General features: G+C 44.4%; 1 protein-coding gene across 1 annotated transcript; it reads left to right on the forward strand.

The window, feature by feature from the left end:
- Positions 1-877: 877 nt before the first annotated feature.
- CIDEB (cell death inducing DFFA like effector b) lies at positions 878-15,263 on the forward strand. Its single transcript, XM_072138225.1, has 5 exons — positions 878-1,016; positions 2,469-2,613; positions 5,342-5,491; positions 6,323-6,510; positions 14,920-15,263. The coding sequence occupies exons 1-5, from the start codon at positions 979-981 to the stop codon at positions 15,050-15,052; spliced, it is 654 nt and encodes a 217-aa protein (XP_071994326.1). The 5' UTR covers positions 878-978; the 3' UTR covers positions 15,053-15,263.
- The last annotated feature ends 3,486 nt before the right edge of the window (positions 15,264-18,749 follow it).

Consider the following 18,749-nt stretch of genomic DNA (forward strand, 5'->3'; position numbering starts at 1 on the left):
ATTGACCTAATTTTATTTGGACACAAAATGGAATGAAAACGGAAGTGTTTTTTGTTGAAACCAAATCAATGAGCCCTTAGAAAGGTTGTCCATTTTAGGTCATTGGTGGTCCGACACCAGATCTGAACAGTTTACAGACATGGAAGCAGACAGCACACTACGCTGTGTAGTGGTAGGGCCATGCTATTGCAGCTCACTCCAATGGGAGCTGAGCAGTAGTGCCACAGCATTACCACTACATTCCCATTTAAGAATTCAGAAAAACACAATTGTGCATATCAGCGAATTATGGGGCACATTTACTTACCCCGTCCTGTCGCCATCCAGCGTCGCGTTCTCCGTCGAGGATTCGGGTCTTCCGGTGATTCACTAAGGCCGAGGTCCGCTGGAGTTTACCATCCTATGCTGGGTGCAGGTAAGCGCGTGTCAAGCGACACTTTTTTAAAAAAAATAAGGCGGTTTTTCCGAATACGTTGGATTTTCCTATGGCAACGCCCCCGATTTTTGTCGCGTGCATGCTGGCGCCGATGCGCCACAATTCGATCGTGTGCGCCAAAACTCCGGGGCAATTCAGGGTCCTTAGTAAATGTTGCATTAAACTGGGGCAATATGAAAGTGAGTTCCAACCTGTTCATGGTTGTGTTAGAACGAGTATGTTGCAATATATTATGAGCTGTTCTTGGCTATAACAATATGTGATACAACCGCGATAAATTCCCCCCAAAGTCTAAATATCCTAAGAAATTGGAATCTTAACCTCTATATGTGTGAAGAAATAACTGTGCCCCTAGATACCAGTGTTGCCAACATTAATGTGATGTCACTGATGCTTTCTCAGTGTTGCAATCTGCAGTCTGTTCTCTTTGTTGAACTTTGCTCTTGTGTTTGTCTGCTGGAAAGTTTCATAGTCCATGTCATTTAGCTGGAAATCGCTTGGCTACAAGGGAGCAGGGGTTCGCCTTCTGTCAGTGGAGCCTAATGGAGTTTATATCTAACCTCGGTGTTGGGGCTTTAAGGTTTGTCATTTGCTGGTTAAATCTTATATAGAGTTATGTGTCTCAGGGTCTTAAATAGCACTGGGTATATCAGTATCACTAGGGTAACTATAGGGGGCGCTGAGGGTATAATCACTCCGGCCATGGATCCTGAGGGGGCTCCCTTATACTTTTACTGGCTGCCAATTATATACTTTATTCTTCACTGGAGGGCTTTGCTACAGGGTTCATAGTGGAATCTAGGAGGTAAAGTTAGGTCTCTGTTGAGTATTTTTTGTTCTTTTTTAGCCAAACCTTGTGACAATAACGCACATACACATACATATAAGGCCAGTCAGATAAAACTCATGTACTATTGTATTTGTTATATGATTCTATTACTTCTTATCCAATGAGAGAGATCACATTGTTCTAATAATCTGCTTTCACAATGTAAGATTAGAAAACAGCAGATGTCTCAGTGACCAAAGGTGATGTTAACACACAGACAGACGTCACCCGAACAGTATGTATCAAGAAAGGAGAGAATTAACTTAAAGGGGTTTTCTTATCTGAGCAATCACATTCAATGTAATCCTGTTATTAAAAATATGTTCCAGTGGGAAGATAATTTTCCATTAATGTAGCCATGTTGTACCTTAGAAATGAAATGATTGTCCTTGGATATGACCACATCTGCGGAAGTGTTTGCACAAAGAAACAAATAATTTTTGCATGTGAAGTGTCCATGAGTTACTGCATGTCCCACAGCCAGCTTATATAGTAATGAAAGCTGACTCCAGGTGGTCAGACAGGACTCATTAGAGCATGTGTGGCCACTGCTGCCAGAGTGGTCATATCCAAGGGCAACTATCTCGTTTCCAGGCAACAAGATGGCTACATTTATGAGAAATTATCTTCACATAGGTACATTTTTCAATAACATGCAATTAAAGAAAGATCCATGGGATAGGGCCTAACTTGTTGATCAGTGGGGTCTCAGTGCTGAGACCCCTGCAGATTGCGAAAAAGAGGGGTCCGACCGACCCCTCGTTGCTCCATAAGAGTTCCGTCAGTTCCATAGAGATTAATAGAACCGAATTGTCATGCGCGTCCATCTGCTCCATTTAACTGATGGATCAACGTTTTCAAAAACTGCACCGGGACCCCCACTGATCAGCAAGTTAGGCCCTAACCCGTAGATAGGGCCAAACTTGTCTTCGTGGAAAAATCCCTTTAAAGGCAGGAAAGTTTTCAAATACAGTATATGTGTCTGTATCATACAATTTCCACTTTACATTAATCAAGTTATGACCTCAGGCTATTGTATCCAATTGTAGATACTTATGTGTATATTATAAAGGTCCTCTCTAAAGTTTATGAAGATGATAATAATAGTTGACAGTTGACTATGTAACATTCCCATCAGATCCCATAATAATGCTGTATATTTCTATATTGACCAATGTATCGCATTGTATTGGTGTTTTCTAGGTCCGTCTCATCAGTAGGTTCAGAGATAACCCGGAGAGTGAAAACGGCCTCAGCTCCACCACAGAGACCCTTCCGTGTATGTAGCCATGACCGCTCTGTACGGAAAGGCCTTACTGCTGGCTCCCTGCGAGAACTTATAGCAAAGGTACAGAAGCAAATCTACAAATGTCATCCTGTAATGGAGACAACAAAATTTCCCCTAAATAATTTCCATTATTTATATCAAATGTTTATGTAGGGGAGATTAATCCGATATTCTAACCTGCTAAATGATGGAAAAGATTGAATTCCCTGTGTAGTCACTGGGGCCCATTAAATCCTTAAAACGATTTAAGTTAAGTTGTATGTCATCTAAATACTGCCTGGAAGTCTTTAAAAATTGGTGTTCCATTTATACAGTTTTCATATAAAGAGAGTTTTCTACAAAAGTTTTATCTATAAAAGTTGTCAATAAATGTTTTAGATATGGCTGAGCAGACTTTAAAAATAATAAGCAGCACATACTTATCTCTCTTTATGCTCCCATCTAGCTGTGGTGCTGCCCTGACCACTGCCGTACATAGGACCGCCATCATGGGAGGTTTAGCGTGACTGTGTTCAGGGGGTCCCGAGGAGGAGAAGGGGCCCCAAGACAAAGAAAACCCTCCCTTTTTATATACCTGGACAACCCCATGGCAAAGGATATTTATTTACAGAAGCTTAGCTTCTGTATGTTGGCATGAACCCCCACTGATAAGATTTTGATGCTTATGAGCTTCATTCACAGTAAACTGGCATTAAAAGGGGGGGTACAGTGAATATGATTTCATTTTGGTTGTTTTGTCTAATTCCCTGAATGGGCCACATGCATAAAGTGAAAGGTTTAGGTCACATTGCACATTGCAGGTAACGTGGTGAGTAACTGTCAGTCACAACATCATACCATGTGTGACATCACATCATATCGAGTAACTGTGGCAAAAAATTGAGAAATAACTCCTGGATCTGACTATAGTGTTAATCTTAATAAAATATAAATGTTAGAATAATTTAGAATTTGTTTTACTTAGTTAAATAACATAAAGGTAAACAACTTTACTGTTTCCGTCAAAAACAAATCTGATTTGATCAGCCAGTAGCTTACCTTGAACTCCCTACACATCACCCTACCCCTATTCAAATTGCCAGGGGCACATGTCAAGGCTGGTCCCTGTCACCAGCTCTTTTTGCTCTAACTATGGAACCCTTAACTGCAGCAATATGAGCCAACCCTGATAATCAGGACTATTACACTACCCACGATACTTATAAAGTCAGAAGATATACTCCTGTCAATCACTAGTCCCCACAAGTCCCTACCAAACCTATTGCGTCTCCTTAACAGCTTAAATTTTGTTACTGGGGTAAAAGGTAAATATGCATAAGTCAGAGGCCCTCTGTCTACATACCTCATCTAGACACAGGAAGCTCTGGTGGATTTCAATGGCTTCAAAATACAGCCACACTATATCACATACTTTGGGGTGAGGCTCACAACTCATAGATCAACACTAATCCGCTGGAACTACACCCACTACTACAGCTCTACAGCTGGTCTAAGCTTTTGCTCTGCTGGCTGGGTCGTATCCAGACAATCAAAATCGTGACCTTACGAAGGTTTCTATACCTTTTTCGATTCCTGCCTAATTCCATTACGTGCGAGAACATTCCAACTTATATAGTCCCACGTCTCTAAATTTGTTTGGAACAATAAACGCCCACGTATTGCACTCTCCACTATGTTTAAACATAAATGCCTGGGAGGCTTGTCCATGCCCAACTTCATCCTCTATTACAATGCAGCTCAAATAGCCCAATTTTCCCCTATAGCTACCCTCAAAAACACGCCTAGATGGAATCCCAATTACTTTAGCCTGTATCTTTGCCAAGCCTGCTTTGGATGACACACATTGCCACCCTCTGTACAAACCCTTTTCATTTCATTCCTTAAAATTGTGGTGCTCGGTCATATTCCAGCATAAACTCCAATCCAATCCTTCCTTATTTCTACCTTTATTCCACAACCCTGTCTTTCCTCCAAAGCTAGAACAAGGGAACTTTAGATGGTGGCCAGCAAAGGGCACTGTCCTTGTGTGGCACTTGATGTCCAGGGGCAAATTTCTACCTAGCAATGCCATCAGTCCAAAATTTGAGGTTCCTCCCTCTGAACTCTTTAGGCTCAATCAATTGTAACATCGAATTACATCCTTGGATTCCTGTACAGCTTTTGAAAATATTTTTATAAATGATCCATTTGGTAGGGGGACGATCTCCCTCTAATATTCAATGCTCCTCCCCCGGATGTCAAGTCACGATTTTTGGAACAGTGGGAGGCGGACCTGGTCAGCCAATTCTCTTTGTCGAGAGACATTGCTGCACCACCCTAGCTATAGGTAGCCAACTGATTTCACTGACAGAAACCTCCCATACATTGCTACATAAGGCCTACTATTGTTTTTCTCTGGAACAATGTTAAAACCTTTATCCAGTCCCTATTAGGTAATGCAATACCAGTGAACCTGGTGGTTCTCTTGTTGGGGGATAAGCCAGCGAACAAAAACAGAGCCCATCGACTGATTCAATTCATAGCACTAGCAACTAGAATATATATAGCAGCAAAATGGAAAATGTCTGATCTGTCCTTTACAGTGGTTAAAAATAGAATTAACCTAATCATGTTTGAGAGAAATTAGGTGACTAGGACTGACACGTTCCAGCTGTTCAAGCGGATATGGAACCCTTGGATTGTTTCACAAGGCCCCACCCCACCCTTGAGAAGTCCTGCCTTTAACAAATTAAGTATTATCAAGTAACCACTTCTGGTATTACACAATATTACTTTTTGTCTCTGACAGGCTATGGATACCCTCTTTCTGACAGGTATTGTGACTTTAGTATTGGAAGAGGATGGAACGTTACTGGATACAGAAGAATTCTTTGACACCGTTGAAGATGGTTCAGTTATCATGGTATTGGAAAAAGGACAAAAATGGAATCCAAGAAAGGTGACTTTTTTTGTAAACTTTACTGGAATTTTCAATAAGGCGAAATAATTTTAAATTTTAGAATAATATATTTAACTTTGTGAACTGTTTTCTCTTTGCAAGTTATTGTCAGCAATATTTTCCAGGATAAACTACCAGTCGCTGTCGGGCTGGGATTCCTATGCTCCACCAGATAAAATTATTCTTGGGGCCCGCCCATCATCACCCCCTAGGAAATAGATCCTGCCAGCCTCCAAACTAGGTTGTCTTCTGCTCTATCTCAGGAAGCTCTCTCACCAGTATTAGGTGAAAGCCCACTGGGGGATCCTCTGGGACTTTGGTGTGGCAATGTGACACGGCTGCTAATAGGCTTTGCCAATTAAGGCCGGCTTGCAGGCATGTAGAGATTTACAGCCATTGACACTCCACAGGGCGATTCTGGGAGATATGCAAAAATGTTTTCCAGGATAGGAAAAAGAAAACATTGCCTCTTTTGGCTACTTTGTAAGGTAGTCCCCTTAAAATCAAGCATGATTTTCAAGAAGCCTAATGACATGGCTTCCAACTATAGGGTTTCCAACTGTAGGGTTAATTAGCCAGCCAAAGAGATCTCTGTCCTAACATGGCTGTGCTCTTAGCTATCTGAAATAAGCTGCTTCACTCCCCATCCCCTCTGCTCTGAGTGACTTCTGTTGCATTTAAGCAATAGTCTGATACAGCTTTTACTGAAGATAGAGAAATAGACTATTGGGCAATTCAATGCAAAAAGCACAACGATAAGAGGAAATGAAAAATTTGAAATAAGAACATTGCTATTTATTAATAATAAGGTATCCTTTGTCTTTCCTACAGGGTGTGTTGTCTTATTCCTTGCAACAAGAGAAACCAAAGAACAGTCGTGATATTGCACGGATCACATTTGATGTGTACAAGCTTAACCCAAGGGATCTGTTTGGCAGCCTAAATATAAAGGCGACCTTCTATGGCTTGTATTCCATGAGCTGTGACTTCCAGTGCCTGGGACCAAAGAAAGTGCTCCGGTCAGTAAAATGATGAATATGGAACAACCTGGTAGTTTAAGATAGTAATAATATTTTCTTTTAGCTCAGGCCCATCAGAGTACTAAACCATACCTAACAGACAATATTTCAGGCTCAGTAGCACGTACAGGGACAAGATACAAATCATGGTAATTGTCCAAGATGACTGCGCACAACTGGGTGTTGTTCATTAAACTGACTAATGTGGGGAAAAGGTAAAAACAAAATCTAGGTCAGCAAACCAAGCCAGTCACAACCGGATGACAGCACAGTACTAAATCAGAATGCAAGGCACAGTCAGAAAACAGATGGTAAGCATATAGAATCAAGATCAGGAAAACCCAACACACAAGGAACCAAATAACTGGCAATGAATGTCAGTCTCATGGACATTTTAGAGTAAGCCAATGAGCTGACTGAGTAGCCACTGAGCAAAACCTCTCAAGGTTTTAGACTTATGGGCCTCCATGTACTGACACTTACACTCTTCAGTTACAATTTTGGGTGGGTCTGTACAGGCTGTCCTTGAGTTATAACTAGAGATGAGCGAACATACTCGTCCGAGCTTGATGCTCGTTTGAGCATTAGCGTACTCGAAACTGCTCGTTGCTCGGACGAATACTTCGCCCGCTCGAGAAAAGGGCATCTCCCGCCGTTTTGCTTTTTGGCGGCCAGAAACAGAGCCAATCACAAGCCAAGAGACTCTGCACTCCACCCAGCATGACGTGGTACCCTTACACGTCGATAGCAGTGGTTGGCTGGCCAGATCAGGTGACCCTGGAATAGACTAGCCCCTGCCTGCGCTGCTCGGATCATTCTGTGTCTGGATGCCGCTAGGGAGAGAGCTGCTGCTGGTCAGGGAAAGCGTTAGGGTGTTCTATTAGAATAGTGTTAGGCAGGAGTGATTCTACAAGAACCCAACAGCCCTTCTTAGGCCTACAATAACGTTATAGTTTTTTTTTTTTATTTGCTTGTGGCTGGGCTTGCTGGCACTAGTAGTGCAGCTAGTACCATATTGTGAGGAATTTGCAGGGGGACTTGCTACCATTGTGTTTAGCTCTTAGTGACACACATATCCACCTCAAACACCAAAGTGGGACAATTTATTAGGGCTTTGATTAGAATTAGGCAGAGTCTGCTGATTTTTTTTTTTTTTAGCTGTATTTCATTTTATAGCTCAAACTCATCTTGCAAAGCAGTGTGCTCTCATTGTAGGCTACAAAATAGCCATAGGAGAACCCCAACGGCTTACTTAGGCCTACAATAGCGTTATATTTTCCTTTTTTTTGTTTGCTTGTGGCTGGGCTTGCTGGCACTAGTAGTGCAGCTAGTACCATACTGTGAGGAATTTGCTGGGAGACCTGCGACCGTTGTGTTTAGCTCTTAGTGACACGCATATCCACCTCAAACACTGAAGTGGGACAATTTATTAGGGGTTTGAGTAGAATTAGGCAGAGTCTGCTGATTTTTTTTTTTTTTAGCTGTATTTCATTTTATAGCTCAAACTCATCTTGCAAAGCAGTGTGCTCTCATTGTAGGCTACAAAATAGCCATAGGAGAACCCCAACGGCTTACTTAGGCCTACAATAGCGTTATATTTTCCTTTTTTTTGTTTGCTTGTGGCTGGGCTTGCTGGCACTAGTAGTGCAGCTAGTACCATACTGTGAGGAATTTGCTGGGAGACCTGCGACCGTTGTGTTTAGCTCTTAGTGACACGCATATCCACCTCAAACACCGAAGTGGGACAATTTGTTAGGGGTTTGATTAGAATTAGGCAGAGTCTGCTGATTTTTTTTTTTTTTTTTACCTTTATTTCATTTTATAGCTCAAACTCATCTTGCAAAGCACAAAATCCAGTTGTGTGCTGTCAGTGTAGGTTAGAAACTAGCCATAGCAATAGGATAGCATCGTTTTGTAAAAAAAGAATAAAAAACTAAAAAAAAATAAACACAAAAAATTTTTTTTTTTCAAGTTTACACTTTAATTTGGAAAATGTTTAACCCGAGGGCTAGGGGTAGAGGACGAGGGCGTGGACGTGGGCGTCCAACTACTGCAGGGGTCAGAGGCTGTGGTCCTGGGCAGGGTGAGACACCACCTGCTGATGGGGGAGCAGGGGAACGCCGCAGAGGTACACTCCCTAGGTTCATCATGTTTCAAGTTACTGGGACTCGTGGTAGAGCACTGTTGAGGCCAGAACAGTGCGAAGAGGTGATGTCGTGGATTGCGGACAATGCTTCTAGCCATTTGTCCACCAGTCAGTCTTCCACGCAGTCCACCCATGTCACCGAAATCGCACTCCTCCAGCTCCTCCACCTCAGCCTCGTTCCCCCCAGTCTGCCCCCTCCCACCAAAATTTGGCATTTGAACCGGCATACTCTGATGAACTGTTTTCTGGACCCTTCCCACAGTCACAAACCACTTGTCCTGCTGCTGCTGAGCTATTTTCCTATGCCCAGGTTTTCCACCAGTCGCAGTCTGTGGGTGATGATGACATTATTCACGTAGTGGAAGAAGTGTGTAAAGAGGTGTCGGACGATGAGGAGACACAGTTGTCAGACAGTGGTGAAGTTGTTGTCAGGGCAGGAACTCCGAGGGGGGAACAGACTGAGGGATCGGAGGATGATGAGGTGACAGACCCAAGCTGGGTTGATAGGCCGGGTGAACACAGTGCTTCTAAGATGGAGGCGAGTCCTATAGCAGAACAGGTTGGAAGAGGCAGTGGTGGGGCCAGACGGAGAGGCAGGGCCAGAGCTGGTGCATCAGCACCAAATGTTGCCCGTAGTCAAGCTCCCGTGGCGAGGGCTAGATTTTCAGAAGTCTGGAGGTTCATTAAAGAAACACAGGATGACCGACGGACTGTGGTGTGCAACCTTTGCCAAACCAGAATCAGCAGGGGTTCCACCACTACTAGCTTAACTACCACCAGTATGCGCAGGCATCTGAATGCTAAACACCCCACTCAATGGCACCAATCCCGTTCACCTCCGGCCGGGCACACCACTGCTCCTTCCCCTGTGTCATCTGCTAGTCAGCCCCCTGCCCAGGACCCCGACCCAAACACCTCCCGTGCGAAAACCCCATCTTCGCCTCCACGCATCCACCAGCGTTCAGCTCTCCATACCCCAGACGCTGGAGCGCAAAAGGAGGTATAGCGCAACCCACCCACACGCCCAAGCCCTCAGCGTCCACATCTCCAAGTTGCTTAGCCTGGAGATGCTGCCCTATAGGCTGGTAGAGACCAAGGCCTTTCGAAACCTCATGGCGGCGGCCGCCCCTCGGTATTCGGTCCCAAGCCGCCACTACTTTTCCCGATGTGCCGTCCCAGCCCTGCACAAGCACGTGTATATATCGCTGACGGCACATTGGGTTAACTTGGTGGAGGCTGGGACCGAGTCTGACCCTGGGGCTGGTCATATACTGCCGACTCCGAGGATTGCGGGGCCTACCTCGGTCCAGGTCTCAAAGGCCTACTATGCCTCCTCCTCCTCCCACCCCTCCTCCACCTCCTCCTCTGAATTACCATCCGTGGGCATGGCGCCATCAGTCGGTAGCTCTAGGCACAGCAGCAGTGCCATCGCTAAGCGACAGCAGGCGGTGCTCAAACTGCTGAGCCTAGGCGATAAAAGGCACACCGCCCAAGAGCTATTACAGGGCATCACGGCGCAGACTGATCTGTGGCTGGCACCGCTGAACCTGAAGCCAGGCATGGTTGTGTGTGACAACGGCCGTAACCTGGTGGCAGCTCTGCAACTCGGCAGACTGACACATGTGCCATGCCTGGCCCATGTGTTAAATCTCATAGTTCAGCGTTTCCTCAAGACATACCCCAATCTGTCTGATTTGCTCACAAAGGTGCGCCGCATCTGTGCGCATTTCAGGAAGTCCAGCACAGATGCTGCAACTCTCAGGGCAGCGCAGCGCCGCCTCCAACTGCCCGCTCACCGACTGTTGTGCAACGTGCCCACGAGGTGGAATTCAACACGAACCATGTTATCCAGAGTTTACCAGCAGCGCAGAGCGATTGTAGACTGCCAGATGTCAACTTCCACCAGAACTGGTAGTCAGGTCAGTCAGCTTCCTCAAGTCTACAATGAGGAGTGGACGTGGATGTCTGATATCTGTCAGGTGCTGAGTAACTTTGAGGAGTCAACACAGATGGTCAGTGGTGATGCCGCCATCATCAGCCTCACCATCCCGCTGCTTGGCCTGTCGAAAAACTCTCTGGTCAGCATGAAGTCGGAAGCTTTGCGCTCGTCACAAGAGACGGGGGAAGAAGATTCCCTTGTTGATAGCCAAAGCACCCTTAGGTCTGTTTCTCAGCGCATATCGGAGGAGGTGGAGGAGGATGAGGAGGAAGAGGAGGAGAATGTTGGCGAGATAGAAGAGGGGACCATTGTTCAGTCCTTCACTGTTCAGCGTGTATGGGCAGAAGAAGAAGAGTTGGAGGAGTTGGAGGAGGAGGAAATGGACAGTCAGGCCAGTGAGGGGAGTGAATTCTTGCGCGTTGGGATTCTGGCGCATATGGCAGATTTCATGCTAAGCTGCCTATCCCGTGACCCTCGCGTTCAAAGAATTTATTCAAGCACCGATTACTGGGTATTCACTCTCCTGGACCCACGGTACAAGCAAAATCTTTCCACTCTCATCCCTGGAGAGGAAAGGAGTGTGAGAATGCATGAATACCAGCAGGCCCTGGTGCACAAGCTGAAACAGTATTTCCCTTCTGACAGCGCTAGCGGCAGAGTGCGTAGTTCTGCGGGACAAGTAGCGAGGGAGAGTAGGCGAGCAGGCAGCTTGTCCAGCACTGGCAAGGGTACGCTTTACAAGGCTTTTGCCAGCTTTATGTCACCCCAGCAAGACACTGTCACCTGTCCCCAGTCTCGGCAGAGTAGGGCTGATCTTTACAGAAAGATGGTGAGGGAGTACGTAGCTGACCATACCATCGTCCTAAATGATCACACAGCTCCCTACAACTACTGGGTTTCAAAGCTGGACATGTGGCACGAACTGGCACTGTACGCCTTGGAGGTTCTTGCCTGCCCTGCCGCTAGCGTGTTGTCCGAGCGGGTTTTCAGTGCAGCTGGTGGCATCATCACCGATAAGCGTACACGCCTGTCGACTGACAGCGCTGACAGGCTGACGCTTATCAATATGAATAAAGCCTGGATTTCTCCGCATTTTCATTCTCCACCAGGTGAAAGAAGCTGAACCTGAATAATGTATGCATTCCTCCTCCTCATTGTCCTCCTTCTCCTCCTCTTTGTACACTAAAGCAGAGGAAACTGGCTATTTTTTTGCCAGGGCCAACTGGCTCTGGCTATAGTACTCTATGTATTTAATTTTTCTGGAGGGTCAACTACCCTGTCCTCTGTTTTAAACAAACATACAGGCACTCAATCTATGTAATTTTTCTGGAGGACCAGCTACCTGCTCCTCTGGTTTGAAAACTTTTTTGGACTGCCACATACAGGCACTCAATCTATGTAATTTTTCTGGAGGACCAGCTACCTGCTCCTCTGGTTTGAAAACTTTTTTGGACTGCCACATACAGGCACTATCCAAATTAAATTGTCTCCATAGCAGCCTCCACACGTCGTCTTTTTAGCTGCCTTCACACGTTGTCTCCATTGCTACCTCCACACGTCATCGCCATAGCTGCCTCCAAAAGTAGTCCATATAGCTGCCTCCATACATGGTCCCCTTATCAAACGAGCTGTGTCAGGCAGAATTTTGGATTGTTTTCATGGCTTCCATGTTAACTTTGTCGCCACCCTGCTGTGTAATCCACAAAATATACTGGCAAACTTTTATCATTTACCAATATTATTTCAGCGCTTCTTGCGCATCTGTTTACATTCCCCTCACCCGCCAGAACCCAAACTTATAAGAACGCTACTACACTTGATCTTATACAAAAGGTTCTTAGAAGTGCTGTTTGGGGAGTAGCCTAGAGACAGGGGCTTGGATTGGCGAAAGCTCGCCTGGCAGCGGAGCGCCAGCTCCATCCCAAGATCCAACTAACTTAGTTTTAACTTCAGCACCTTTAATCTACTACTAGTTCACTGCCTCCATACATGGTCCCCTTATCAAACGAGCTGTGTCAGGCAGAATTTTGGGTTGTTTTCATGGCTTCCACATCAAACTTGTTAACTTTGTCGCCACCCTGCTGTGTAATCCACAAAATATACTGGCAAACTTTTATCATTTACCAATATTATTTCAGCGCTTCTTGCACATCTTTTTACATTCCCCTCACCCGCCATATCCTAAACTTATAAGAACGCTACTACACTTGATCTTATACAAAAGGTTCTTAGAAGTGCTGTTTACAAGGCCTTTGCCAGTTTTATGTCACCCCAGCAAGACACTGTCACCTGTCCCCAGTCTCGGCAGAGTAGGGCTGATCTTTACAGAAAGATGGTGAGGGAGTACGTAGCTGACCATACCATCGTCCTAAATGATCACACAGCTCCCTACAACTACTGGGTTTCAAAGCTGGACATGTGGCACGAACTGGCGCTGTACGCCTTGGAGGTTCTTGCCTGCCCTACCGCTAGCGTGTTGTCCGAGCGGGTTTTCAGTGCAGCTGGTGGCATCATCACCGATAAGCGTACACGCCTGTCGACTGACAGCGCTGACAGGCTGACGCTTATCAATATGAATAAAGCCTGGATTTCTCCGCATTTCCATTCTCCACCAGGTGAAAGAAGCTGAACCTGAATAATGTATGCACTCCTCCTCCTCATTGTCCTCCTTCTCCTCCTCTTTGTACACTAAAGCAGAGGAAACTGGCTATTTTTTTGCCAGGGCCAACTGGCTCTGGCTATAGTACTCTATGTATTTAATTTTTCTGGAGGGTCAACTACCCTGTCCTCTGTTTTAAACAATTTTTGGGAGTGCCACATACAGGCACTCAATCTATGTAATTTTTCTGGAGGACCAGCTACCTGCTCCTCTGGTTTGAAAACTTTTTTGGACTGCCACATACAGGCACTCAATTTATTTAATCTTTTTGGAGGACCAGCTACCTGCTCCTCTGGTTTGAAAACTTTTTTGGACTGCCACATACAGGCACTCAATCTATGTAATTTTTCTGGAGGACCAGCTACCTGCTCCCCTGGTTTGAAAACTTTTTTGGACTGCCACATACAGGCACTATCCAAATTAAATTGTCTCCATAGCAGCCTCCACACGTCGTCTTTTTAGCTGCCTTCACACGTTGTCTCCATTGCTACCTCCACACGTCATCGCCATAGCTGCCTCCAAAAGTAGTCCATATAGCTGCCTCCATACATGGTCCCCTTATCAAACGAGCTGTGTCAGGCAGAATTTTGGATTGTTTTCATGGCTTCCATGTTAACTTTGTCGCCACCCTGCTGTGTAATCCACAAAATATACTGGCAAACTTTTATCATTTACCAATATTATTTCAGCGCTTCTTGCGCATCTGTTTACATTCCCCTCACCTGCCAGAACCCAAACTTATAAGAACGCTACTACACTTGATCTTATACAAAAGGTTCTTAGAAGTGCTGTTTGGGGAGTAGCCTAGAGACAGGGGCTTGGATTGGCGAAAGCTCGCCTGGCAGCGGAGCGCCAGCTCCATCCCAAGATCCAACTAACATAGTTTTAACTGAAGCACCTTTAATCTACTACTAGTTCACTGCCTCCATACATGGTCCCCTTATCAAACGAGCTGTGTCAGGCAGAATTTTGGGTTTTTTTTCATGGCTTCCACATCAAACTTGTTAACTTTGTCACCACCCTGCTGTGTAATCTACAAAATATACTGCCAAACTTTTATCATTTACCGATATTATTTGAGCGCTTCTTGCTCACCTCCTTTGGTTCCTCTCTGCCACCCATTGGTTTTAAGCCTGAGTTCATTTGGGGTATGTTGCCAAGACACTCTCTAGCCTGCCGCTGCTGCCGCTGCCTCTGCATAGTCCCCTATAGTGTCAGGGTCAATTATTGGATGTTTTAGATGCTATCTAGCCTCATTCGGTCACTCTGTCATTGCCATGCTGTTGCCCATAGTTTTGGCATAATGGTGCGATTAAGCAGCCTCAGAGGCATCCATGCATGCTGCCCCTGCTGTTTCCTGTCCATTTCCGTGGTGTTTCCATCCTTTTCTGAGGTTCCCAGGTGCTTGGCCAAGCTTCCCTGTGCAGATCCTTGGTCCCCTTGAAAAATGCTCGAGTCTCCCATTGACTTCAATGGGGCTCGTTATTCGAGACGAGCACTTGAGCATCGGGAAAAGTTTGTCTCGAATAACGAGTACCCGAGCATTTTAGTGCTCGCTCATCTCTAGTTATAACCACAAATTATTGAGATTAATGTAAAGAAAATTGCTACCATTTTGAGTCAAGTACATAAAGTGCATTATATAATTATTATTTACTCTAACAGGGAACTTCTCCGGACTCTGTCAGCAGCTTTGCACGGTGTTGGACGTTTGCTGCTCACGGCCTCTGGTGTCCTGAGACGGTTGTTGGATGGTGGAGATCACTGGCAGAATCGCATCTGTGAATACGAAGGTTGAGATTCTGTCTGCACTTCATGAGTTTGTTGTAGGTAGTAATTCACTATTTTGGTTGACTCTGCGATGAACTCAACTTTCCCAGAAGGTCTCTTACGCTCTTTTGGCTTTAAACAGAGCACTTATTAAAGTGTATAGGGTCTAAATGCACCTGGAAAAGATTACCAAGTAATACACTGCTTCCATGGGAAACTTTTTTAAATATGACATTTATCCTTAAGAATGTTCTTTAATAAATTATTGAAACATGGATTAATAAGTTTAGTGTCAATTCTTATATTGATATTATACTGAGTTGGTATCATGCATGAGGCTTCCAATGGAGGTTATAGTTTACACTGTATAATTCTGCCACTTAACATTAAGCTACTGTCATCTACTTACCTCACCGCAATAACTCACCTTTGACATGCAATAGATGCTGTAGATTTATGAAGAATATCATAAAGTAAGACAGCACACACATATACTAGACAAGTCTTATGTTCTACCAGATTTATAATTGTCTGATGATAAATGAAAAATCTGAAGACTGTCTTATTCCAATTCTGTACCTCTTATTATTTGGCTCGCTTTATGCCAAGAAACAAAGCCAATATTTTTGGTGCACAGTTTTTCGCACAGTCACGCCCCATTTTTGGAGACCAATTTTGGTGTCTAAAAACTGCCTTAAACCCATGATGCATGTGGCGCAGATAAATCTGTCCCAGTTTTCCTAAATTATTTTCTGGACACTTTGGGAACAAAGGCCATAAGTGATATATAGAGTGCAGTGTTCTGTGGTCTAATGAGAAAAAGATACATTTATTTGGTTAAGATGTTGTCAAGAATGTGCTGCTGAACAGGAGAGACAAGTGTGTCTTGCCAACAGCCCAGCATGGTGGTGGGAATGTCAAAGTTTCGGGCTGCATGGTGCTACCTGCTGTGGGTAACTAAAGCTCTTTGACAGAGCCATGTACTGTGACTTACTGAAACAGAGCATAATCCACTTCCTTAGGAAACTGGGCACCAGGGCAGTAAGCAATATGAAACAATCCGAAACAAAGCTCCAAGACAACAACCTAAAGAAACAGAGGTAAAAAGTGTAGGACTGGCCAAGCTCGTCTCCAGACGTAATCCCTATTGAGCATCCGCAAACAGAATATGGAGGAGCACAAAGTCTCCATCATCCACCATCTCCAGGATGTCATCATGTAGGAGTACAAGAGGATTACAGTAGAGATCTAGGGAACACCATGCCCAAAAGAGATAAAACTGGAGTATAATGGTGGCCACACAAAACATTGATACTTTGGGTACAATTTGCCCATTTTAACCTAGGGATGCACTCACTTTTGTTGCCAGTGGTTCAGACATTAATGACTGTGTTGTGGGTTTTTGAGGGCACACCCAAAATTGCCACTGTCACATAGGCTGCATATATTGACTACTTTACATAACATCGAAGTGTTATATCTTCAGTATTGCTCTGTGAAAAGATATAATAATTTTTTTCCAAATGTGTGAAGCGTGTATTCATTTTTGTGAGACATTGGGGCACATTTACTTACCCGTCCCGTTGACGGCACCGATCCGGAATGTCCAACGAGGATTCGGGGTCTGCCGCGATTCACTAAGATCGTGCATCCAATTTCCTGCATGTGTAGCTTCCCCCGCTCAGTTCCGCTGGAGTTCACCTTCTTTCCGGTGTATGTGAGTGCTGATCTTGCGACACAATTTGGTTTTTAAATTCCACGGTTTGTCCGAATCATTCTGGTTGTCTGTTGTCCATCATCGATGCGCCACAATCCGATCGCGTGCGCCAAAAACCCGGGGAAATTCAGCTCAAAACGGTAAAAAGTCTGCAAACTCGACTAGAATGCGGTGTTAGGACCCATAGCAAATGTGCCAAATTATATATAATCTGTATTTGTCATGCTTTATGGTTTCCACTAGAGCAGTGGTTCTCAATCTTTCTAATGCCCCGCAATACAGTTCCTCATCTCATGTTGCGGTGACCCCAAACCATGTAGAAGAATATTGTATTTGTGCCAAAAAAATGCAATAAAATCGAGTCTCTGATGGCTTTAGGCGACCCCTGTGTTTTGGTCATTCGACCCCTGCCGGGGTCGCAACCCACAGGTTGAGAGCCACTGCACTAGAGGGAGTTTGACAGCTGTATTCCAATAATATTTTAGAACTACCGTAAGTATCCTTTTTGTAAGAGATTAAGAAAATGTAGTGGTCAGAAAATACTTACTGTGTAAAACTATTTATTCTTTGTTATTTTAGACTTTCTGCACTGATAGCCATTATCTGACTCCTCTCACACACTTGTGATCTGCTGGGGAGAGAGAAGGGAGCTGGATAGTCATCCAAGGTCTATTATAGGTGTATTATATTTCTTTTATTGTATTGATCTGACCTCTTATTAGAGCTTGGCACATTCTCGGCCATGTCAGACCTGTCCCATAAAGTCTCAATAATATGAGCAATCTCTGTTAGCTGGGATTATTCTCTCCATTTTACGTATTCCCTGTACCATAGTTATACAGTCTGAGAGGCAGAACTTGTGCTTCTTTTAACCTATTTAATTACACTTATCAACTGGAATTTCTGTCCAATTCCCCTCAACTGGAGTTTCTGTCCAGCGTGTAAAAAATCTGTGTAGTATAGTCCATTATACAGTAAGGATCCAGTGCCTGGGTGGCACATACATCTCCATAAACCTTATGCCACTCATGCCTGCAACCATAAAGCATTCAAATAGAATTCTTTCCCACAAATTCAAGTTAGGCCCTATCCACATTAATCTCCCTGAGCGACAAGGGGTCCAACAGAGGTACATGGGCCTAACTTGAATAGAGATAGGGCCTAACTTGAATTTGTGGTAAAATCCCTTTAAACAAAAGATGTCATGTGTACATGGTTATCAACACTAATTCTATCATGGTGTAACTAGGAGATGCAGGGCACCATAGGACACTTCTGAATGGGGCCCACCTTTCCCCTAAGAAATATACCTATTGGTATACTCACAAATGTATACACTCCTACACACATTTATACACTAATGCACACACATTTATGCTCTGATATTTATACACATATACAGATCTGTCCCAGCAGCGGCTGACCACATGAGGGGAGTGCAAGGCAGGAATCACAGTGAGAGATCCAGTGTCCTGTCGATCTGCTGTCTCCTCTCTCTCCCCTGACATCTTTTATCTGAGCTGCTGATTCATTCCGTGTACTGTGGAAGATGTGCACTGTTATATACATCACATATATGTACAACGTGCGGCATAATATGTATACAATGGTGCACATCCTCCAATCTTCAGTGTCAGGCCAGCTGCCGGGGCCCCCTGACAATTGGGGCCCAATAGCAGCTGCTATGGCTGCTTCTCCTGTAGTTGAGCGACTGATTTCTATGGATTTATTATTTCTAGGGTTTATTTATTTATTTATTATTTCTAGGGTTTATTATCAGCTTTCTCCTCTTTAAGCTCTAAATCTGATTAACAACTATCCCTTAGTTCTGCTCAAGAGTGGTAAGAAAATAGCTGCTATAATGTATCCTCTTCATAGCACCCAAAAATCCTGCTCTTTCTATAGGTGGCACCTGTACCCTGATCCCCCAAGTCTCATCACTGATCTCTCAAGATGGTGAACTGAGAGTGATGAAAGCAATAGGCATGGGGAAGAGAAGAGGCAGGTA

This window comes from Engystomops pustulosus, chromosome 2, assembly GCF_040894005.1.
Source record: "Engystomops pustulosus chromosome 2, aEngPut4.maternal, whole genome shotgun sequence".
Classification (NCBI taxonomy): domain Eukaryota; kingdom Metazoa; phylum Chordata; class Amphibia; order Anura; family Leptodactylidae; genus Engystomops; species Engystomops pustulosus.

Excerpts from the sequence above, each read along its gene's own strand:
- CIDEB (XM_072138225.1), top strand. The coding sequence starts at position 979 with ATGGAGTTTATATCTAACCTCGGTGTTGGGGCTTTAAG. Across the intron at positions 2,614-5,341 it reads TGCGAGAACTTATAGCAAAG|GCTATGGATACCCTCTTTCT; the intron begins GTACAGAAGCAA and ends TGTCTCTGACAG. Across the intron at positions 5,492-6,322 it reads AAAAATGGAATCCAAGAAAG|GGTGTGTTGTCTTATTCCTT; the intron begins GTGACTTTTTTT and ends TCTTTCCTACAG.